Raw genomic sequence first — 25,635 nt, 5'->3', positions numbered from 1 at the left:
TATTATCAAATTTTATAGGTATTTTTAATTATAATACTCTGTAAAAAGCTTTTAATATTCGTCAAATCTACAGAAGTGAGTTGTTTTCTTGGCATTATTGGCATATTTAGCCCACAATATCTACTGGTTCTGTACATACAAATCCAATTAGCCTTGTGTTCTTTAAAGAAGCAAAAATGACCAAAGGTCCCAGACATCTCCAAGAGTAAGTATTTGAGTTTTCACCTAGAAAGTGCTGTACTGAATCCACGTAAATGAGGTGCTACGTGAACAGAGCCCGAGGGATGCCCCCCTCACGGCATGACAGCCTCTGTCTAGCACTCACCAAGTGCCCACCACTCACCTGCTAGCTCATTGGTGTGCTTCTAAAATTGTACTCAGACAATTTTCTTGTTATTCCTGAACAATACAATGAAATAATTATTTATTTTCACAGTATTGATATTATATTCATTATAAATAATATAGAGATGGGTAAAGTATGTAACAGCTGTGTACAGAGTACATGTGAGCACAGCGTCAGCCTAGGAAAGACTAAGAATTTCCGGGATTTAGGTACACGTGTCCATAAAAGACACTGGACAAAATCCTTCAGGGGCACCACAGGATGGCTAATTCATGTCCTCTCTGTTTCAGAATCAGTCTGGTTTAAGGGGTTATTAATTTTATTAATCTCAAAGAGTTAGCTATTAATTTCATTATTTCCACCTTGATCCGTGTTGTTTGTTTTCTGTAACTTAGGGTCTAATCCGGTCTACTTTTTTCCAGTCTCTAAATTACTTGATTTGAAGTCTTCTCCATTTGCTCTAACAAAATCTCTCAGTTTCTTACTTTAGAAACATTCTACAAAATTCATAAGTTGTTGGTTTTCTAAAAGTTAAAAAAAATCCTTCCCTGACCCAACAGTCCACTTGAAAGGATATTATTTAATGCCTATTATCAAGGGATTTCGCAGATCTTTTTCTTACCTGGATTCTGATAATTTCATTATGCCTGCAAGCATAGTTCTTATTACTTGTATTTTTAGAATTATTTAAACACGTTTTATGGTATAGAATTATTTTAGTAAATTTTTTATGTAAACTTACAAAGAAAATACAGTTCTTGGGCAGGACAGTTGGATCAGTGGTTAAGAGCCCTCCCTGCTCTCAGAGAGAACCTGGATTCAATTCTGGCTCAGAAGAATCTGTAACTCCAGTTCCAATGGATCTACCACCTTCTCTGCCCTCTTTGTGCATCAAACATACATGTGGTGTACATATATATAGACAAAACACTCACTATACTGAAAGTAAATTAAAATAAAAATATAATATTTACATGAAGATCTCAAAAATAAATTTAAAATAATATACAATATGCTCCCATATAACAGATAGCTCTTTGAATGTCAGTTAGATTTTGTTCATGAGTGGTGATATTTTGTTTGTGCTGTAACAAATAAAGCCTACCTGAAGATCAGAGTATGGAGCTAGCCACACTAGTTAGTCACAGATGCCAGGCAGTGGTGGTGCACACTTTTAATCACAGCACTCAGGAGACAGAGGCAGAGGGATCTCTGTGAGTTCACGGACACCCTGAACTATATGAAATTGATCCCATCCAAAAGGGAAACAGAGCCAGGTGGTGGTGGCTCACACCTTTAATCCTAGTACTTAGAAGGCACGCACCTTCCAAAACTAGGGAGGTGGAGACAGGATGGTTTATGGCTGGGTGGAGAGAGAGGAATATAAGGCAGGAGGAGCAAAAAGTCTCACTGCATTACTTCTCTGATCTTTCAACATTCACCCCAATGTTATTAAGACCAATTAAAATTCCCACTACATTCATGTTCATATCTTTTCGGCTTTTCTGTGTACTTCTGTCAAGGTTTTTTTGAGACTCTGTTTGAATCTCAGTAGAATTGTGGAACTGTCATTTTCTCTTCGGAAATCTAAGATTTTATTCCATGTATTTTGAATCTCCATTCTTAGATACTCATACACATAGGCATTTTCTCAATTTATAATTGCCTACTTTACTATTATGAAGTAACCCTCATCTTTTATTAAGTATTATTTTTCTAAAATCTACTTTCCTGATGTTATTACAGTTTTTACTTGTTTGAGGCATAATTTTTTTATTAGCTGAATTAAAAAGTTGCCTATTGTGATATTAACAATAACAAATATCAGTAAGATCAGCATAAATATCACATCTATTCTTTTCCTTTATTTTTAATTTTCATTTGTTTTAAATGAGCTGCACTATCATTGCTAAAAGTCTCATTCACTTTCCGACTTTCCTGGTATGTTTAGTTACAGACAGCATGTAGTCGGGCCTTGTTCTTCTACAGCAAGTGTACAATTGCTTTCTCTATGCAGATGTGTGCACATGGGCGTGGTTACGTGTTGCTTTGCTTTAATCCACCTGTATGTGCACATGGGTGTGCTGACATGTTGCTTTGGCTTAATAGCACCTGTGCTTAACTTATAATTAGCCTTCTTAACACTTCACTCATAAAATGTAAAAGGTAGAGTCAGGGATGCAATACATGGAAGGACCTGGGTTTAATTCCCAGCAATACACTTTTATTCTTTGTTTCTTTAACAGCTATGTAGGCAGCAAATATTTGTTGAAATTTACAAAAGTCACATTTTTTTTTACAAGATTTATTCCTATAACTTGACCTTAAAGAGGAAAACATACCTCATATAACAAAAATAACCACCTTATCTCTGGTGTTTCATGCCTCCATACCTCTTCTCACAGCTGACACCCCTTAAGATGTTTGCTGCCTCCTGCTTCAACAGCTCCAGGCTTTTCTTCCTAAAGATTCCTCTTGTTTGCAGTCCCTAGTGATGGAGGAAGGTCATTGGTTAAATAAAGAAACTGCCTCGGCCCATTTGATAGGCCAGCCTTTAGGTGGGTGGAGTAAACAGAACAGAATGCTGGGAGGAAGAGATGAGAGCTATCAACACCCTAGTTACTTTCTGAGCAGTCCTTTATCTTCCTCCATTTCCCTATTATAACTTAACAGGAGTTTAACACTTTCTTTGTCCTGCTTCTCCTTAGGATATGGATTCTTACTTTTATTATTCTTTACTGACATAACGTTGGTTTGAATGTGCTATGGGTTGCGGTTGGCCCCTAAGGGCATCAGCTGGCCTCATGCCTTCTGTCTTCCACAGTATCTACGGGTGAGGATGAAGAGCTCTGCTGCTGCCCAGAAGGGGCTCTGCAGCCTGGCTGGCTGCCTGTGAATCCTGGCGCTTAGTTCCTGTGACCAAAACAAGGCACCCAAGCTGTAACACGAACGTATTACCTGCTTGAGGAGTTAGGAAGAGACATACGTGAGATTGAGTGTGCAAAGTGCACAGTGCCTCACCCAAGACTAGAGCCCCTTAAATGTTATCACTTATTAACAAGACTTACAATAGGAAATTTAACTTTTAATTTCCTTGCCCGCATTCCATGATTCTATTACTTTTCTAGCACTGAAAAATTCATTCTCAGTATGCCACGTATGCCCATGCAACTAAAGAGATTGTAAAGAAAAAGATGAAAGTCTGTGCCTCATACACATATACATATATATAATCACTAAACATATTAAATTTTAGCAGATGATTGTTTCTGCTGGAGAGAGCCCTATAGCAAAATTACTCTCAATAATTTGATATTGCACAGTGCAGAAGCAAATACCTTGGATTGCCAGCACAAGATATTCTCTACGGCTTTGTGGTGTTTCATGTATTATGCTGGGCTTGCTGAATCACAGCTTTAAGTCTGAAGCTTATGTGCATTATTTACATATTTTATCATGTAACTGCTCATTTATTGCAAGTATAAACATAATTTTATTCTTATTGCATTTTTTAATTTGTGTGTGTGCGTGCATGCACATGTGCTTGTGTATGTGCACAGGTGCGTCTGTGCCACGGCTCGTGTGTGGAGGTTAGAAGACTGTAAACTAGCCGGGCGGTGGTGGCGCACGCCTTTAATCCCAGCACTCGGGAGGCAGAGGCAGGCGGATCTCTGTGAGTTCGAGACCAGCCTGGTCTACAGAGCTAGTTCCAGGACAGGTTGAAAAGCCACAGAGAAACCCTGTCTCGAAAAACCAAAAAAAAAAAAAAAGAAGAAGAAGACTGTAAACTAAAACTGTTCATTCATTTCCCAGCCACCCAGACCCGAATAATCACACAGGAACGATATTAATTACAACACTGTTTGGTCAATGGCTCAAGCATATTCCTGGCTAACTCTTATATTTTAAACTAACCCATTTCTATTAGTCAATGTATCGCCATGAGGCTGACCAGTAAAGTTCAGGTGTCTCTCTCCTTTGGCAGCTACATGGCTTCTGCCTGACTCCGCCTCCTTTCTACCTGCATTCGGCTTAGTTTTCCCACCTAGCTATATTCTGCCCTGCCATAGGTAAAAGCAGCTTCTTCATTAACCAGTGGTAATAAAACATATTCATAGCATCTGGAGGGGAATCCCACCTCAGAGGACATGGTGGACTGGTCCTCTCCTTCCATCATGTGGTTTGTGGGGAGAGAATTCAGGTGGAAAGGCCTGGCAGCAAGTGCTTTTACCCACTGAACCAAGTCACTGAACCCAAGTATCAATACGTTTCTTTCTTTTTGTTTGTTTTTTCGTTTTTTGTTTTTTCGAGACAGGGTTTCTCTGTGGTTTTGGAGCCTGTCCTGAAACTAGCTCTTGTAGACCAGGCTGGTCTCGAACTCACAAGATCTGCCTGCCTCTGCCTCCCGAGTGCTGGGATTAAAGGCGTGCGCCACCGCCCGGCAATACATTTCTTTCTTATTAAATATAAAATGACAGGATGTCACTTTCTCTACAAAGTAATAGATAGCTTGGTATTCATAGTGAAAATTTTGCATAAATATAATGTGTTTCAGGTAGAAAATGTCAGAAGTTATATTTGTTTTGGGCATTGAGAGGATTGATGCTCCATTTGTGCTCAATATCCATTGAATTCCAATGTCTCTGCCTAAAATGAAGGCAAGGACAGAAAGATATGATTCACCTCAAAATACGCAAATCCTTCAGTCTACTACCTCAGGCACTAAAAAGCATCCTCACCTCCTTTCATAAGGAACAGATACGGGACAGAGTCACAAAATGCAAGATACCCTTGACAACTGTTTCTTCAAATTAGGAAGACAAATCCCGGGAACAGTTCTGTGTTACTCTCGGTTATCAACTCTCTCCCTTTTTTGTACATTATAAAGCTTCCATGTTCACTGTCCATAAGAAATTTTCAGATGGAAAATGATGTGTTTGTGAAATATTTTATCACTTTTGTCATTGTGTTGAAGGTATACACTCAAACACATTCACTAGGCTGCATATTTCTGTTGATCAGTGCAAGTCAAGGAACCAAAAACACCGAGACACAAACATCCAAACCTAGATGCGAGTGAAGGCTTGTGCCTGGAGCACACATCTGCATGCTGACTTGTCAATACAATCTTATGGGACCAGAGCCTGACTCCTTTGTTTGATGTGTCCCATGTGAGGGTTCTCGGCTATTGCAGCAGAGTGAAAAGGGGCCCTAGGGATGGCCTTACTGGTTAAGCTGAGACAATCTAGCAGGAAGTTGGTGGATCCCTAGCCCAGAGTACTTAGATTCTAACCAATAAAACAAGGGCTACATACTTTGCTTTGGAGTATTAAGCCTGTATTTTTGGTTCTGATAGGGATTCAAGTATTCAGTGCAGCCCAATTTAGTCAGTCTGAGCCTTTCTCACTTCCTGCCTCCAGACTATCTAGCACTTTTTATAGAAGATGATGTTTCATGCTAGGTGCCTGAGAGCCAGGGTCTGTGACTCTCTTAGGAAGGAGCTCTCCATCACTATAGTACTAGGGGCTGTTCCGAGTCAGCTTTGGATTTGCCGTATTCCCAACATTATTTTGTATGGTGTCTCATTTCTGGCAAGTGAAACTGTTTTCTCTTCTATAAGGGAGGTAAGGCTTTTTCTGAAATTACAAACATTTTTCTCCAAAAATATCCAATCTTTGTTTTTTGATAACCCAGTATTAACTCAGTAACTTTCCTGCCAGAATGCCCTAACTAACAGTAGTCCTTTGAAATTCTCTTCACGTTCTCTTTTGTGTTTCTAATTCATAAAACTTCTCTTTATTTCTCACGACAACTGCAACTCTTGGGAATAATGATTTAAGAGTCTTTGGAGAGAACAGTTTTTACCATTGTATTTCTGGTTTATGCTAATGCATTGTTGTAAAAATTTCTAACAACGGTTTCAAATGAATGTCTGGCCACTCACAATGCATTGCTTTCTCCCTCTCCACTTTCTCTTGCTGGCCAATCAGGAAGGGAGTAGAATGACCTGAAATTAAGACTGAAGAGTCCTGCAGGGGACGATAATTGGACAGCGCGTCCTGCTGTCCCTGAAACCTAAGGAGCTCTGTAGATGTGGGGCTGCCAATTGTGCCATCTCCCATGGCACACACTTTCCATGTTTCTCCCTAGCACAGTGCTGAACACTCCTCTTTTTCTGCTAAGCTTCTTGCAGCCCATCCGGGGAGTGGAATGCAATATTTGATGGCTGCCCCACCATCACGCTGATGTGAATAGGAGCAACTGTCTGCTGTCCCTTAAAATATAAGCAAATATTGGGCAAACATGACGGTTCAATGACACTTAGAATTAAGGGCTCTAAGTATTTTTTTTGTTAAAATATCCCATGATTCTACAATATTTTATTTTCAAAAGCGGGGGAGTGTTTCTGTTCTACGGTCCATCAAGTGTAAGCTAAGTTTGGTGATAAACCGGAATAGAGACAATCGCAAGTACTGTGTACATACACTCCACCGAATGCACAGTAAGTTCTTAAACTCAAGATTTTTAACTAGAATGGATGCACCTTACCTGGGATACTGGTGCTCTTTCTTTTCATACTTATCCCTTCTAGCTTCTTTTCATTGCCTCCAGGATAGTTTGATAGTTGAGTAGTTTATAATCTCAGTGGGGAGAAAACAATATTTGATAACTCAATTAAGCAATGCATGCTTTATAATTTCACCACCCTTTATATGCTTTGAAATCTCTGGGTAGTTATCTGCCTTTTTAATTTCCTATGTAGTTTCTGGTATTCTGCGGTGTCTGCACTCTAGGATCTGCCTCGGGAATTTCACATTACAGATGCCACAGAAACATGCGTTGACACTAAAAGTTAATGCCCTGGCAAGATTCTAATAGTGATAAAATAATAGAATTATGGTCCCCTAAACCTTGCAGTGAAGGTCATGGTGGTGTCTGCAGCCCTCACAGGGCTGTGGCTGCCTGTGAAGTCTCATTCTGGCCCAGATTCATTTTACATGAAGACAGTATAAAAGCGTCAAACTAAATATATATATTGTTTCTATAAAAAGTCACCGGTCTTTCTTTAAGCTCAGTATATAATTCTGAAATATTATCCGCTAAATAATGCATTAGGGAGACTAAGACCTATTTTTTAATGCATCTTATAGAATGGCATAGAGAGAGCTTATCTAAATTAAATATTGACGAATTAAAATAAAAGTTTCAACAGTACATTAATTGGAAACTAAATGGGCTGTTTGTCATCTAGTCTCATCCAGAATCTTGGGATCATGGTGTGTGCCCCTCTTTCACCGGTGACTCTGAATTGTTCACTGACCCTGAACCTAGCTGTGCTTTCTCTGTGCATTTTAAGAATGGATCAAAATTTCCACTACGTAGACCCCTGCGGGTCCCCTTTTATTGTGATGAATCATTCTATGTAGTCTTGCACCCAGATTCTGTGTTGTGAATCTTAGTGAAGCAGAGAGAATTGTTGTAAGGATCCTGACTTTTTGAACTAGTTTCCTCTGCTATTTGGTAGGTAAAGGGGAGGAGCTTGAGAATAAAAGAATTGGAGAGAGTGTGTAGAGCTGAGAGATGTTCGTAGATGAAGAGCCTGACCCACAACCCGGGTCTGTAACTTAGGTACTGGAGACACAAGTATCCCTGGAGGTCAATAGCTAGTCTTGTAGGGGGAAGGGAGACAGGAGCATCCCTGGAGGCAAATAGCTAGTCTTGTAGCTGAATCAAGGCCCTCTAGGCTTAGGGAGAGTCCCTGTCTCAAAAAGAAGAGAGGCAGAGAACAATCGGTGAAGACACCTAGCATTGACTTCCGGTCTCCGTTCTCATGTACACCATATGCACCATCACCTATTAAGCATGCTTGCACACACACATGAACATGTGCCTATCTCACTCACATATACATACACCCCAAGATTTAGAGTATAGATTAACTGCAACCAGAGTGATGATGATTCATATGGATTAATAAATGAATGAACGAGGGAACGAACAGCTTCACTTTGCCCTAGTTTTTCTTGGTGCAAAGTGCTTGAGTGTTATGTTGGTACAATCCGTAACTACATATGGTCATGTAATATACATATCTTAAGATAGAAAGTGTACATATACACACATCAACTTAAAATTATCACCCTGGAAAATTGTTTCTCTTTCTTACTTGACATTGGGAGTTTTGAACTCACGTCATGGAGGAAAACAAATAAATATTTGTGTGCATGTGTGTGTGGCGGGGCTGGAGCGGAAGTGCTGGGGATGAAGCCAGGGTCTCATTCACGCTAAGCAAGCACTCTACTACTGAGCTGTATCCTAGCCTAAGCCTGAACTTTTAAGCAGTATTCCCCTACCTTAATCCTCTTTCTGCTAGTGTTTACAGTAGAGATATAGTTCTGTGTGTGAACATGGAATTGATGACTAGATATGTTTGCCTGAAGACCTTGTCTCAACAGAAAGCATTTCCGGGTGGGGTGGCATGTGCCTCTATTCCCAGCTACTCTGTAGGCTTATTTAAGTCCTGGGGTTCTGGCCTATATTGTAATATGACTATTGGGTGTTCACACTAAGTTGAGATGAATTAAACAAACCATTTTTTTATTGATTTTTGTTGAGTTCTACATTTTTCTCTGTTCCCTTCCCTGCCTTTCTCCTCCCCCTCAACCCTCTTCCGAAGTCTCCATGTTCCCAGTATACTCAGGAGATCTTGTCTTTTTCTACTACCCATGTAGATTAGATCTATGTATGTCTCTCTTAGTGTCCTCATTGTTGTCTAGGTTCTCTGGGATTGTGATTTGTGGGCTGATTTTAAATATTAGATCATTAAAATTAAGTGTGATAAAGTCAACCTGGACTGATTATGTAAAAACTGATTAAAGGCGTTGGCCAAAGGAATCTCATCAATGTTTGTATTGGAATGCACACAAATCTGTTGTGATGTTCACACTTGCTAATGAGCAACTCATGAGTTAATTGAAGATCAGATCCCAAGGAAATTACCCTGGCTGTTACAGTTTATCCTCTCTAGCTTGAGGCTGAGAAACACCAGGAAGAAAGAGAAAGAACGTTGTAAGAAACATGGAGAAGTTTCTCAGCTTCTTTCCAGTGACCCATCTGCGTAGAACATGTTGGCGGTTGGTAATCAGCTGCGGACTCCTCTCTTGACACATGCAACAGCAGACATCGTAGAACTTGCCAGTGAATCAAAAAGGATCAGAGTAGGTTACTGCGCCGAACCATTACCCTGATGGATTTTTCTTGAAGTCAGTGATGTTTTCAAAGTCATTTTTACAGAATTAAGAAAGAGCAAAAAGCCGAGAGGAAATGTGCTATAGACTTCTATTCGCCACAGATGTCCCTCGTGTTCCTTCCCAAGGTGAAAGGGGTAATGCTTTTTCATTTGCAAGTCCAATTTTTAAAAATTCAATTGGCATTCCCAGTTGCCATGGCTACCAAACGACAAGCAGCCTTCATAAGCTTCCTACAAGCAGCTTTTACTGCGCATCAGCAAACTAACCATTTGTGAGAAACCTCATTCTCCTCAGACACTGAGTTTTCAGCCCTGGGTGCCTTTATTCCCTTCTGACCGAGGTGTTCTTCACACAGTATTTAACTGGCCAGTTAACCATCATTTGTTCGCTTTTAAGAAGCTAAGCAGTGCGACACAAAGCATAGTCTCAATTAATAGAATTTCCTCCTCATTTCTACGTTTTCTTCCTATTGAGGAATGGTCTAGAAGAAATAATATCGAAATACATAAACCATAATTTAGATAATATAATTGATTTTGAAGTTCTCTCTGCACTATTTTGGAAAATTATAGCCGACGGAAAGTGGGAAGGCAATGTAAGGAAATGCTTCAACTTCAGCTCTATGATGAATCACCACTGTATCTCCCTTTGATCGTCCTGCCGCCCCCCTCCTGATACTGGGGGATGACTTGTTATTGGTGCTGAGTCTTGCTTCCCTGTCAATTCTCTATTCGCAATCTTTTGAGTTGGGAAAGCAACTATAATTATTTCAGCATAAAAATAAGGTGAGGAACCATTTCAGGAACTCCTGCATACCTGCTTTTTCAGACACCATATGAATCACCTTCACCTGCAAATTGCCTCTGCGCCCCTTGTGCCTTGCATCACCTCGCTTCACTTCCCTTCACATAGATTGGCTCTCCTCTCAGAATCACGTGACCCCCCCAAACAAGAGTTCCTAGATCTCCAGCTGCTTTCTCTCTTCCGGCTCACAGGCTGCTTTAACACTAACTGTAACCTTTCTTCCTGGACGCATAATCCTGAAAGAATGCTTTCTGCTTTATTGTTCAAGGTATTGGGCCCTGCAGTTAAAGTTAAATGACCATTAAAGCTTCGTCAGCATTTTGATGCTTTTTGAATGAGTCAGCAAACAGCACAAAACTTCTTCCAACCCAGATCATAACACCTGTCTGTTTGATGGTGACATCCAAAGGGAAGCGATGATAAGACATTGCAGACCACATTTTAGTACCTCAGCAAAGAAGACAGATTGAATTCTTTAGTTTTGTAGCACTTAGATCATTTTTTTAAGTCATCTTTTACCTCTATTCAAAAGAAGTTTCTTACTTGCAAATAGCCTCAATGAAATTAATTATTTTAAGTCTCACAGACTCTAAAAGTAAGACACCACCAGCAACATTTGGGGACTTTCAGCACGTCTGGCTGTGCCGCTCCTGCTGCTGAGGGTAATGAGGGTACGGTTGCCATGGCATTCATGTTTTGTAATACCTTGCATAGCTGTTGTTTATTTGAGTGCACGGTGAGAATATCAATTATCAAACAGACGGTGTTTCCATGTAGGACGACATACAGAAAACATTAGAACAGAAATGGATGTATACGGTCCAACTCTAATGTTAAAATCCCTGTATTGCACTGTTTCCTTTTCTTCTTTTAAATTTGAGGGTTGATATGTGAATTTTGATTTTGTTTTTTTACTTTCTAAATTATATTTATTTGTGTGTGTGTGTGTGTGTGTGTGTGTGCCATAGTGCACAACTGAGGATCAGAAGACAATGTGTAGGAGTCAGTTCTCTCCTTCCTCTGTGGGGGACCTGGAGATTGAACTCAGGATGTCAAACTTGGTGGACAGCACATCACCTACTGAATCATCATCCCAAATGTGTGAATGCTTGCGTGTACCTATGGATCCGGTATCGGGACCATCATGCACTCTTATTGCCAGTCTGCTGAAACTAACTTTGAATGTTCAGAAAAAAGCTATGCTGGGCATTAATCTGTCCAATCAAATGACTCAAACAATACAATGTAATATACTAAGTATAGAATATATACATATACACACATATTTATATAACATATATATAAGTATATTCACACATATGTGTATATATAATAAGTTACTTATTTAAGAATTTAGTGCTCTTTTCAATAAACAAAAACAAAGCAACAATAACAAAAATAAAACTTTATGTGCCTCTTCTGTTGGCTCCCAGAGGTCTACAGTCTCTCTGAGGAGTCTGAAGCCCACAGCATTGTAGGTATCTACTTCCCTTGAGGTCTTTTTTTCACAGTTTCTCTCTTCGACCTTTACCCAATCAATATTTGCTGATACTTAGAAGTCTCAGCAGTTGACCACTGAATTGTGCGTAAGTTCTAATGACCAATTACAGAATCTTGACTTCGTTATAAAATGCTACATATCACATAGTTTTCAATTAATTTTCTGTTTCCCTGAAATAACTTCTACAAGAGCAGTGGTATTCTGCGGTCTTCCAAATTATACCACATGCATTTACAATATTGCTTAGTACATTTTAAGTGTTCAGTATTATAGCATGAATTCATAAAAACAAAAATAGCTAGCATGGCAACTCTACTCAACACAGCAACACTAAAAAGAAAGACATAACCCACCTTTGGGGTTTGCAAACCATTTTTTTTGAATTACACTTTGATGACTTGCCCCTGAATTTGTTATTTTATATGATTTAATTAAGCTACCTTGTTCAGTATTCCCTGTAGCTTTTATGCTATAAAATATAAACCTCCCACACCTAGTATGCATAATTTGTTGTCAAATTAATGTTTCTATGAGAACTTTCAATTTTTAATATTCACAGCAATACTAAAAAGAAAGATAATACTAGAAAGAAGAAGTGGTTTTTACCATGAAATGTTCCTGAAATGCTGTCAAATTTCCCACTCGTGCAAGTAGAATAAAGACAATTTCCATCCTGTAAAATCTCACGCCAGTGTGGCTTCCATGCTACCCTTGACAGTGATATGGTTCTTCTCAAGTGCTTACCCTGTGTCAGACATTATCTTCTCCATCTTCTAGGTATTGCTTCATTTGCTCCACACACTAGCTTACAAAGATGCTATCTACATTAGCTCCATTGTGATGCATAAGAACGCCAGACTTCAAAAGATAAAGGACCATATTTCAAATAATACTCATAGGAAACTGCAGGACTCTCAGGTTGAACCCAAAGCTTATACTCTCATCTACAGTAATTTACAGTTGAAGGTATTGTTTTTCTTCCTAGCAAGAGTCATTCCGATGGTGTAGATTAAAGAGAAAGCAAAAGAGATAATCATTTAACTGAAAAAATGTTTTTTTTCTTTCTTTTATTGTTATAATTTGTGAGGTCTCACTGTGTAGACCAGTCTGACCTCAGACTCACAGAAATCCACCCGCCTATATCCCCTGAGCGCTGGGGTTAAAGTTGTCTCCCACTACACCTGGCCTGAAAATTCTGAAGTAATATCCTCTCACATGTGCCAGAAGTATGACCCTGGAAAAAAAAACTACAGTTTGGTAGACCCTGCACAACAACTTTGGGTATGTGGAGCTTACACTCGGAACAGCACATCAGGTTGTGCAGTGTTAACACCCTGAACACCGCCTTACAGGGTGTGCGGACTTTACACACTGAACAGCACCTTAGTGTGTGCAGAGTGCCCTCACTCCCATGCTGAAGCTTTCAGCATGTTCACCTCTCCATGCTGCTAACCTCTGCTCTTGGCCAGAGAATTAATAAACAGGAGGTTAGGGAGAATATAACACCTACAAGAGGAAGGGTACCTTGCAGGAACAAGACCATTACCCAGCCCAGGATAGCAGTGCAGGTATAAGAGACAAAGTAAGTTGAGATCACACCAAGAAGTGCTACGACATAAAACTCACCAAAGAGTTGAAGCTGAGATTAAGGATGGAAGGCACTCTAGAAAGTGGCTGTCAGGGAAGTTTCCAGAAAGGATGCTGGTGAGAGTCTAAGCAGAGAATGAAAGAGAAGTGGGTTTTACCATGAGATGTTCCTGAAATGCTGTCAAATTTCCACTGTGCAGGTGGAATAAGGACAATTTCCAACCTGTAAAATCTCACGCCAGCGTGGCTTCCGGGCTACCCTTGACAAGAAAGAAGCCTCTGAATGACTGGCCCTGCCAACGTGAGTGTGGGAACCACAAAAATGCTCCTGAGAGTCTCAGGTTGTTGGCAGCCATGGGAGGCCTGATGAAGTCCAGATGGGAACAGGTTCAAAGGCTGCTGGAGTGATTTCTTCAGCCAGAGAAACTTGATGAAAACCAAATAAAGTTTCACATTTCGAGAAGGCATTTATCTAACCAAGAGAGAACTTGTCAATTGAATTAATTCATCTGTGTAAACTTTGCAATAAAAACAGTACATCTAGAGTAATCAAAAATTACTTGAGAAATAAGAAAAAGTATCAGGGTTCAGATGGGAACAGATTTACATAGTATCAAATGTATGAGGTAGGCAGTCATCCAAATACAAGATTTTCTATGAAAAGTAAGGGACGGAGAGAAGAGACTAGAAAGTGTTGTTTGTGAGCAGGGGAAATACCAGGAGATGCTCATTTTCATTAGCTGCAAACCCAAGAATTAATGACTGAGGCAGAAAACCAATAGGCATCCTAAATCATTTAGAGATTTGGAAGCAAAGCAGAATGGGGCCCATATGACCCTGTGTGAGTGGGGTTGTGGGTGTGCCTGTTTGTCTGTCTGCCTGACTGTCTGTGAGTCTGTGTGGTGTATGTCATGTTCATGTGCATGTACACAGGGCTGGGAATGTAATAGAGATATACTACATTAAAGGAAACCTTATTGTTTAAAATTGGGAAAAATATACATGTAGCCTCAAGTTTTGAAAAACATTAAGACTTGAAACAAAGCAAAAGAGAAGGGCATCATCTAAGATAGATGTATAATTGCAATCAAGTGTTAATTGTGAAGGAAAATATAAAATAGGAATCATGACGCAGGCAAAGCAAGTTGAGGTAGTGAAGGTTTTGACTTAAACCATCATCTGTTTTGCCAAGGAAGGAGCTTGTGTCTTCTGTAGAAAGCCAAAAAAGGGAATTTTGAAAAATGAACGAGTGCGGTACAACTTTAGGAAGGCATGGATAAAGAATTCCCATTCTGGGTACAATGGAGGTGAGATCAAAACCACTGGACCCTGCCAAGTTCAAGTGTCTAGTTTCCTGCACCAGTCTCTATCTATGAATAGGCTCTGGGTCTTACTACAAGTGGGCCATGGAGGTCCAGTAAATGATGGAAGAGATCCCAGGTAGTTCTCATACCTTAGTGAATAGAAGGCACATGGAACACCTGTGAGGAATGGGAAGGAGAAAAGAGAAATCAAGGAAGTGGAGGTTATCACTTCAGAGAAACAGAGAGGCAAGGGCACAAAGCTCCAACATCCCTGTCAAAGGGCAGTGCTCAGATTGGAGAACGTCCTGAGAGACGATGAGGCCATGCCGTGCCCAGGGGATGTCAGCGTGCTGTAACTGGATGGAGGGGAGTATCAGCATGCAGTAACCCGGTGGAGCGTGCCACAGGTGGTGTGGATGTATCGCACCGAGGCCGGTGTGGAGATGGGAAAACACTCAGGAACCCAAGAAGGCCACAGCCACAAAGCATCTCCACTAGAACTTGTTGCTCTGGATTGGCCTGAAGCATGCCCTCCTGAGTTTCCATTGTGCTGTGGCTGTATTACCATACAGCAGGCATGAATTAATCGAAGCACGTGACTCCTGAAACATGGAGATAAATTAGCTAGGAAAATTGGGTCTTCGTGATGCAAGTTTGCTTAATGATTAGAGTGTACTCTAAATAAGCAGAACAACAAACTGATTGCCAAAAACTCTTTTAATGTCTTTTTAATTCATAAGGGTTAAGCACATAAAAGTCAGGATATTAAAAGCTAAAAGTTCTCATAGAAACATTAATTTGACAACAAATTATGCATATTAGGTGTGGGAGGTTTATATTTTATAGCATAAAAGCTACAGGAAATACTGCACAAGGTAGCTTAATTAAATTATATAAAATAACAAATTGAGGGGCAAATCATCAAAGTGTAATTCAAAAAAAAATGTTTTGCAAACCCCAAAGATGGGTTGTAAAACTTAACTCTAGAAAATAATGCATTTCAGCTTTTAAAATTCTAATAAAAATTATGTTTACCTCATTAATTTCCATAGCATAGCCTTGATACTCACTTGCACTGGAGATTTGAGCCTAATAGAACCCAACACAAGTAACTGGCTACTTTCATGACAAAGTTAATAAAGTTGTATGTAAAAATCAAAAATTCAAAACTAAGTGAATTTAAGGTATTTTTCTATAGTGTAGACTGTATTGGGAATATTTAATTATAAAGATGCTTGCCAATGTACCGCTTTGCTTCTGTGTTTTTCTCTATAACTGTTTGTTTGTAGGTGTGCGTTATGTAAACTTTATTCTGACCATGCAAAAATACTGTATATAGATAATATAGAAAGAGAAAGGAAGTAGTTGTGGCATTGTGGCCTTTACTGTCTCTCTATATGTGCTCCCCTGTAGCAGGCTCGTTGCTGCTGCCTGTTGTGCGATCCCCATTTCCCCGGGGGTGGGGGACAGGCGATGAGAAGATGCAGAGGCTACGACACAGAGTCCAGGAGATTCCAATCCAGAAGTTCTATATGATAAAAAAGGTTGGGGTTTTATGGGGTTAGGAAAATTACGCTGCCACAGGAACGTTTTTGGTTGGTCCTTTTGAAACTGGTGGTCACTGCTGGAGTGTTATGATTGGCTATGAGTATGTGTCTTTGGTAACCATGTCTTGGCCAATTTTGCTTACTCCTTGTGAGTTTGTATGTGCTTGCTTGTGCTTGCGCTATTACACTGCCTCATCTCATCCTTTTTATTTTACTTTTATTGAATGACCGAGTGGGAGTTATGGATTTTTTATAACCACACCTGGGGTATCCCCCCCACCTCCAGCATTTGGGGCTGTGCCTGTTTTAGGTTGGCTTGCCGGACAGGCTCTTACACATCTTTGACTATAAATCCTCAAAAGGTTGGGTCCCCAGAAGGTCCCAAGAAGTCAGAAGTAAGGGGAGACTTTTAGGAAAACTAGGGCTTTAAATGGTTTCCTGTATTTGCATTAGCCAAGTGTAGAAGGAGCTGCGGGCAGGTCTGCTTTTTGTCCTGCCTAGGACTGGAGGGCCTGATGTAGTCTCCAGGGGCCAAGATAGGAAGGAAGTATCGATGGTCCCTTGTTACTGCAGGACGCTTCATACAGAATCTCTGACTGAGCGACCCACTTCAGCTTCTAAGTGCGGCAGGAATAGCTCAACAAAATGGCCAAAAAAGGCAGCTTCTGCTCCAGGCTCTGCATGCTGTGGGTGGGAGGCCAGGTAAATGCGGAAACGGTGGGCAAGATCCAGGGCGGTGGCCCTCGCATGGGATTCACAGAACTTTTGCCAACTTCAAGGAGGCTGTGGTGGCAGCGCTGGCGGAGAAGGGAAGGCCCCATCCTCCAGGGAAGGGCACCATTCATGATGGGCCCCAGGAGGAGCCTGGGAGGAGGGGCAGCAAGTAAGAAAGAAAAAAAGCCCCAAAGAGGATAAGGAGGACCCAAAAAGCAAGCAAAAGGAAAAGGTCTGTCCATGCTGGGTGCCAGTGGTTGCAGGCTTGATGCTGCTGCTTGTTGTGTGATCCCATTTTTGGGGGGATGTGGGGAAGAAGGTGAGATGCGAAGGCAATAACACATACTCCAGGACATTCCTTTGATTGTAAAAAGGTCGGGATTGTCATGCGGTTAAGGAAATTAAGCCCGCCGCAGAAACATTTTTGGTTTGTTGGTCCTTTGGAAACTGGCGATCACTGCTGGCGTGTTGTGATTGGCTAGGAGTGCACATCATTGGTTACTGGGTTTTTGGTCCGCTGACAGGTTGTTTTGGATAATTTTGCTTATTAATTGTGAGTTTGCGTGTGCTTGCTTGCGCTTGCGCTATTGCCCTGCCTCACTCCCCATTGTTTTCAGGACAGCAAGACTAGAACACTGTCTTCTCTAGAGTGCATCTGGTGGTCTTAGGGAACTGGGCCCTCTGAAGCTCCATTCCCTCTGTAGGAGACAGAGGGAGCAAGAGCGCTGTCCAGCCTGGGAACCCTGGGGAAGCTGTTACCTCCCACCTGGCAGAAGTAGAGAAAGAAATGAAAGAAGAAACGCAGGACATACAGTAAAATCTTGAAAAGAACGTCCATTTGCTTATCCGTCATATTGCAACCATTATAATTATTAATGCAGCATATATAATAAGCATTATACACAGTAAGCATTATTATTATTAATTTTCAGTCAGTTCCAATTAGTATTAAATTTGAAGTACTAGTACTTACTCTGTGACCCTTTAGATTTAATATGCAAATATGTATTCTTTTGGTATAAAATGAGAACACTCTGAAGCATCCACCCCACAAGAGAAGCACACAGACGAGCACAAAGATAAACGTACATTTGCTTGAATTTCTCGTTCCCATTTTATTTGTATGTCAAAAGACAGCAACCCAAAGAACAACAGAAGTCTGTTAAGGGGAGCGGAGGGAGCGTGTAAATTCCTGAGCGCGTAGACTCCCTGCCCACACTTCAAACCACCTCTTCAAAAAGGGCACAGCGGCCTGCAGTTTTCACTGAATAAAATCTATTCAGCCGCATTCCTCGGCAATGAACTCTACGTAAGATTAATGGAAAAAAACAAAGCCTTTGTCCATTTACTTTAATATCCCCCCCTCCCCTGCTTTTTTGCTATTGCCAAACAAACAGAAGGCCACACGTAAACCGCCAACCCCACAGGACGGTCGAACAAGTGTTCTTGAGTGTTCAAAAGCACGGTGGTGTTTCTACAATTCAGCAACAGGAGGCTTAGTCGGTCTCTTTTGTTTTAATTCTTCCCCAGGCACCACAAGGCCACATAAGGAGGGGGAGGTCCCTGGAGTGGATTACATTTTCATCACCGTCGAGGATTTTATGGAGCTGGAGAAAAGCGGTGCTCTCCTCGAAAGTGGGACCTATGAAGGTAAGCACAGGGTCTTGCTAAAATTCGGAGCTTATTGTGTCATGTGACTGGCGGGCATTGGGACAACAGGTCACAAATACACCGGTCGTTTGGGTCGAAGGGCTTTAATCAAATAATTCCCGAAACTTGCTAAGACAAATCTGGATTATTTCCACTCCTAAATTGCTGAGAGAAACGTGTGTCTGTCACCTCAGCGGCATAACTCTGGGATTGCCTCCTGAGGTTCAGCTGCGGTCTTCCAGAGGAAGTGCTCTTTGGTGGCATCCGAAAGAGGTTCCAGTCTGTCACTATTTATCTTGCTTTCTCAAGTGGCTATATTTCCCAGGTCCTCACTTACCTCCCGTGCAAAATCATGAGATAGGAAAATTTTGATCTGTAGGCGAATTCTGAATTCTACTGCAGACACAAGTCTCCTTGTGTGCTTGGGTCAAATTTGAACAAAGGCAGAGTTGTACAAAGAAGTCTCGCTGCAAAGGACACGGAAACTTGAGCCAGAATGTGCCTCCGTCTCGAACCTGACTTCTTAACTTCCCTCTGAACATAAGTCATGTTGCTGAAACTTAATGTTATTTTTTTTATTTACAAAAAGATAGTGTTAGCTTTGAAAAACAGAAGTAAATAGGATGAGGATATGGTCATGTTTGTACATGCATATTTAAAACTAACAAAAACAGAAATAGTTCATTCTTCAGTGTTATATGTTTAAAGTGCATTATCATTCAGTGTGGAGAGGAAACCTGTTTTACTGAGCCTCAGCTCATGTTGCTCAATAATAATCACAAAACTTGTAATCTATGCATGTGCTTCGCCCGCCCTACAGCTGAGTTCTGCCAATCGTCATCAGTGGCCGTACACTTCCTCCTTTACTGACTTTGAGATACGGTTCAGAGAACCCTCATCCAGTAACTGATGGAAACAGATGCGGAGATCCAGAGTCAAGCACTGGGCTGAGCTCCATGTTAAAGAGAGGGAGTAGGGATGGTAGGATTGGGGTTGGGGGTCAAGGTTACGTCAGGGAAACCGACAGAGACAGTCGAGTTGGACTCTGATAGCTAGGGGGCCTCCATGGGAACTGCATAGGTCCTCTGCCTGTGTATGACAGTTTTGTAGGCTGCTCTGTTTATGGGGCGCTTCACAGTGGGGTCAGGACCTGTCCCTGGTGCTTGAGCTGGCTTTTGGGAACCTACTCCCCATGCTGGGTTACCTTGCCCAGCCTCAAAGCAGGGAAAGGAACTTGGTACTGCCTCAACTTGATGTGCAAGGCTTTGTTGAAGCCCACAGGAGGCTGCCCCTTTCTGAGGGGAGACAGAGGAGGAGTGAAATGGGGGCAGGGGAAAGCCAGGGGAGGGAGCAGGAGAAGAGGAAGGAGAGGAAACTGCAGTCAGGATGTAAAATAGGTAAAAAAAAAATTAATTAACAAATAGAAAAAAAGAAGCCTTGATATTGTGAGGTTGTTCAAGGCATTAAAATCTTTTCCATTATTTAGTATTCTTAAATGAATTTAGGTTGAAAATGTTTCCTAAATGACAACAGAGGCCTTTACTTTCGCTACACATTTAGGAACTAGCTAGGAATATCTAGAAAATGATCCAATGCATTAATCATAATAAACAGATAATAAAGATTGATTTAAAGCATTTTAAATAAGGAAAATTTAATAATATAAAGTTGTTTCAAGTCACTGATATAAAGTGCTCTCTCTATAAATCAGAAAATAATTATATCAAATAAATCAGAGGGAGTGAACAGTGAGTTATATAGAATACTTTCCTTTGGGCTGTGTGATAGTAGCATTAATTATTTTTTATGCATTCTAACAGTAAGGTACTACATTTAATAACTTTATTCACATATCACATTTGTATAGTGAAGAACCAGGATCATACAAGATCCTTCCAAGACTGTGATGAATGATACAACATCTTGTCAATGCAACATGTCTGTGAGCCAGGAAGAAGAGAGGCATTAGAAGACCGTATGCTCATGTTACATCTCTGTACTTATTGTGATCGAATAGTTGCTGTGAAATTTTACAACAATAATTTAAAATCTACTTTAGATTATGCTTTAGGTCCCAAATAAATCTAGAAGGGAAAAGAATCTGATCCAACATAATGAAATTTTGTGGCAGGGTGGTTGTCCTGATGCTTTTTAGTGTCTTTTCAGAGCTAGGTATAGTTTGAAGGTCTAGCACCCCTTGTAAACCACAGCAGGGACTCCAGTGTATGCAGAACTGATTGCTGAATGTAAGCCCGGTTCCCATAGAGGACTTTGTCACAGGTGTCCACACACTGTGCACCTGGAGAAATAAATGCACATCATCTCTTTGGCTGGAGAGATGGCTCAGCGGTTAAGAGCACTGCCTGCTCTTCCAAAGGTTCTGAGTTCAGTTCCCAGCAACCACATAATGGGTCACAACCATCTGCAATGAGATCTGGTGCCCTCTTGAGGAAGAGACCTGGTCAGTCATCCTCATCCACTTAGACCATGAAACCCAATATGAACAAGTTCAACAGAACTGCCATGGACGGACTGCCCGTGCATGCTTCAGCATCGCCAGGACATACATTTCATCCATTTCATTCATTTGCTAGATAACATAGATAGCTGGTTAGAAACCTGGAGAACATTCTCAAACCTTGGGATTATTCAGTTTGTCTTATAATTCCAGCTAAGGAGAAAGTAAAATTCACCTTCGGTTGCATTCCTTTGGTACTGGTCTAACCTGGACCCTCTACTCACAGATTCTTGCCAAGAAAGATACTGGTCTAACCTAGAGCCCCTACTCATAGGTCCTTGACAAAAAAAAAAAGGGATGCCTTTTTGACCATTGGTGTTCAGAGTGTACAGGGGATGCCTTCAGCTGTTGGTTCTCTCTCTCTCTCTCTCTCTCTCTCTCTCTCTCTCTCTCTCTCTCTCAGAGTGTACAGGAATGCCTCTGAGTATACAAGGGATGTCCTCAGATTTTGGTTCTGTCTCTCAGAGTGGACAGAGGATGCCCTCAGCTGTTGGTTCTCTCTCTCTCTCTCTCTCTCTCTCTCTCTCTCTCTCTCTCTCTCTCAGTGTACAGGAAATGCCCTTTGACTGTTGGCATTCACAGTGTCCTCCGCTGTTCTCTCCTCTCTTTCTCTCTCTCTCTCTCTCTCTCTCTCTCTCTCTCTCTCTCTCTGTCTCTCTCTGTCTCTCTCTCTCTCTCTCTCTCTCTCTCTCTCTCTCTCTCTCTGTGTGTGTGTGTGTGTGTGTCCAGGTAATGCCTGCAGCTGTTGGCGCTCTCTCTCACAGTGTCCAGGGGATGCCCGCAGCTGTTGGCGCTCTCTCTTGGTGTGTACAGGGAATCCCTTGCATTATTCAACTAGTTATGAAAGACCTCAGAGCTTTTCTATTTTAAACTCTTGTAATAGCTGCCTTTCTTACGGTCTCAAGTTTTCCTTCCTAAAAGCCCCATTTCTTGAGATCCATCTCCTTTACAGTGTCTGGGCTTTTGTTTCCCTTCTACCTTGCAATGCTCTCCCCTATCTCATGGGTTCTGTAGAACCCTTCCTTAATCAAACTGGAAAAGCCATCTTCAGCATTCTTTGCATACACCAGAGAAAATGCAGAGTTGTTCTCGGCATTAAGGTCGTGGACTTCCTCTTAACTATGTGGGATCCTTAGCAATAAAAAGTGTTCCCCAAATGCAATCTGAAAGTCTCTACAGCCTGCCCACTCACGAGCTGGAAGAAGAATGGGTTCTCCCACTAGCTTGTGCAATATGCCTCATCCCTTGTCCTGAACAATAGGAGCTGCCTTCCTTTTTATTAGCAAAAATCAAAAAGATACTCTCCATACTGCCTGGTTTAGCTACTCATCATTGAGAAAAGCATTTCTATTGTTCCTGGGCTTCTTTACTCCTGGCACTTGATCTTATAACAAGAAATGCCCACCTTTAAAACAAGTGTGAGGAAAAAAAAAGGAGTCATTTAAGCAGTTTTCATAGAGATGCTTTTATTTCATTGCTAATTCTAATTTAATCCTGGTGGACAGGTGTAACCAAAAGGGAATTTGTCTGTTATTTTATTGATCAGACATCAAAAAGACTCTCCTAACTTATATTTCTGCCTCTGGAGAACTCGATCAGGCATCCTTCTCCAAAGAACAGTTCTGCTAGCGGAGGAAGACAAAAAGGAAGGTCTCAGTATGTTGCTGTCATCCTCAGCTAAGCCACACACCCCGGCAGAATTGGGATTGATTTTTAAAGCCTTCATTACTGTTCCGGCCATGCCTCCCTGAAGGCTTCATTTCGGTTCACCACAGGACACCTGCTACCTGGCCCTGTAGGTGAACGACCTTCGAGACTTGAGTGACAATGCCGGGGAATGTCAGTGAAGGGGCCTTTTCCAAGGCCTGGGTAGCATGCTCCTTACTGTTCATCTTCAACCAGGTTCATCATCACTTTGATTTGATGTGCCAATAACTTGTTAATGGTACTGTCATGGTTACCGAAAGAAAACCCAGCCATGAGCCTTGTCCTATGGTGAAGGATGCTAGGAAAGCCATAAAGACTGAAGCTGTTGGCTTCCTGTGAAACACAAGCCACAGAACACTTCAGATAAAAGCCAATCACCTTCTCGTAAGCAAATTCACTTACAAATAGGTGTGATTTTATTGAGTAGTTTAATACTCTACTGGTACTCTAAAAGGCTCTAATTTTAGGAGATAACTGAAGGCTATAGCAATAGCCTATGTTCTTTTGGGAACTTTTCAAGTTTCCGGCCAACAACCTGAAGGGAGGTTTTTCATTTCTAGAGTGGGTTTGTGTTAGCTGGTCAATAGTTCTTGAGGAAATACCTTTCTGGGATGATAATGTTTACTAAAATATACATGATATGTAGTAATATTTCCTAATGGCTTTTCCAAGCATCTTAGTATTGATGGTCCATCCTCCCTACCTCTCTTTTTGTATTTCCCTCCCCCCTCCTTTCCCAGGTAAGTTTCCCTCCTTCTGTTTTTCTTCCTTGCTCTTCACGATACCTGTGTCTTACTGTTCACTCTGCAGAGATCCCAAGCTCCCTCTTTCCCCACAGTTTCCTCTTACTTTCCTGGTTCCTCCAGGTTCTACACCCCCATCTAAAGATTTAGAGCTAAGATCCACACATGAAAGAAATCACAAGGCGCTTGTTTTCCTCGTCCCACATTACCTCACTCAATACACTACACTCTAGTCTCATCCATTCATGAAAAGAAGCCCAGCCTTCGGTACCTACCCATGTGCTGAGCTGCCCAGAACTCCAAACAGTGACTCTCGCTCCTTCCTCGTCTTCCTCTGGTCTGCGATGCTATAGTCACGGTCCCACTCATCCCAACAAGCCGTTTCTCTCCTGAACTTCGCCTAGATGGATTTCACTTCACGGATACCCTCAGCTCATCTCGTCCTTTCCAGGACTTTCTTTACCTTGTATTATCCACGATTATATTTTTCTTTTTTGATTTTCAAGTACAGCAAAGCAATTTTAAATCTATAGACGAGATTACTGATCAGAAAATTAAATGTGTATTTTAAATGGGCATTAGCCCATTCATTAAACTACCTGTAGTGGTTTCAATGAGCAATGTCACCCATGGGTTGAACACTTGCTCCCCCCATAGGTCACACTGGGCAATTAAGGAAACTTTAATAGGTAGAGCCTTTTTGGAGGCAGTACGACCCTGACAAGTGGACTTCAAGGCTCTCTCTCTGTATCCCTCTCTCTCCTCCCATTCCTTCTCTCCCTCCTCTTTTCCCTGTCCTTCCTGTATGTGGAAGGAGATGTTATCAGCAAGCTTCCTGCTCCTGCTCCAGTCATACATATGCTATGTCTTCCCCACATAAGGAATCTGTCCCCTTGGAACCCTTTCTTCTTAAGTTGCGTTTGGTCATGGTATTTTATTAATGCAATAGAAAATTAACCAATCCACTCTCTGAACTGTTAAGGGGGATCAGATAGATTATACTAGATTATTGACGTATTGACCCAAATCAAGTACAAATGCAATGTCTACCTCCTCCTTCACATTATAGTTTCACTGGTCATGGAAATTAACCTACAGATGAATTTAGTTTATCATAAACAACATAGATAGTTTCCCAAGTAATTTAATGATTAAACTCTGGATTTCAAATTTCTCAAATATTTACACTGATGACAGCTATAATTTCTGAATCCTATAAAAATGTAAGTATTAAAGAGATTTTTTTTTTAGGAAAAGGATCCAAGTACAATGATAGACAAATGAATAAACTTTATACAAATTCATTTTATACTGCTGTGTTAAATCAAAATCTAAATTTTATTTTTAGCTTGACCTTGGAGTTGCTCTTGAAATTCTGAGTCTCTAATCCCAGTTCAAATAGCGCTGGGATAGAGGTAGTCCAAGAAAATCATTATGAAAGCCATAGATAATGGAGGAAAGCCATTTCCTCTGTCCGGGAAATTTTCAGTTTGCAGAAATGTAAGCAATAATTCCTCCGTAATGCTCAAATTGGTGCTGAGGATTTTGTTATTTCAGGAGACCAAAATGAAGCTAAATTTTATGTTTCCTCTTTCTCTTGTGACCTGCTATAAGAGAAAAATTTCACAGTATAGTAATAACCTTGATCATAGGAGCAAAATTGTGGAGCTTGCTGACAAAGTGGACTAGCTTTTCTTACATCTTCAAATCAAACAGGGTTTATTGTTTTTTTTTAATTTTTCATTTTTGGACCACTTACTTTTATGAATGATTCTAGCTCAGAAATTTGAACATGCTTTAAAGAACACGGGACATCTATCCACAATGCTCTTTTATTTTGAGTACTAGGGATGAAATACTTAGTGAGCTCTTTGTCCTTCTTTGTGGTCTTACAGTGCCAGGTGTTTGTTTAGATTGTTTGTTGTTGGTGTTTTCTTTGGGAATGAGGGAAATGGTTGAATTG

At 40.9% G+C, this 25,635-nt stretch overlaps 1 protein-coding gene across 6 annotated transcripts in view; it reads left to right on the top strand.

Moving 5' to 3' along the window:
• LOC121458759 (membrane-associated guanylate kinase, WW and PDZ domain-containing protein 2-like) overlaps window positions 1-25,635 on the top strand; it is a 1,271,545-nt gene that overhangs the window by 715,407 nt on the left and 530,503 nt on the right. For all 6 annotated transcript variants that reach the window (XM_041668118.1, XM_041668117.1, XM_041668122.1 and 3 more), the window contains one exon: window positions 18,585-18,704. In XM_041668118.1, the coding sequence (XP_041524052.1) occupies window positions 18,585-18,704 (120 nt within the window). The remainder of the gene's footprint in view (window positions 1-18,584; window positions 18,705-25,635) is intronic.

The sequence above is a fragment of the Microtus oregoni genome, unplaced genomic scaffold (assembly GCF_018167655.1).
Source record: "Microtus oregoni isolate MIOR12 unplaced genomic scaffold, Mior012 000018F_ref0000195, whole genome shotgun sequence".
Taxonomy (NCBI): domain Eukaryota; kingdom Metazoa; phylum Chordata; class Mammalia; order Rodentia; family Cricetidae; genus Microtus; species Microtus oregoni.
The sequence above is the reverse complement of the archived record's forward strand: the minus strand, read 5'-3'. Positions and strand labels throughout refer to the sequence as shown.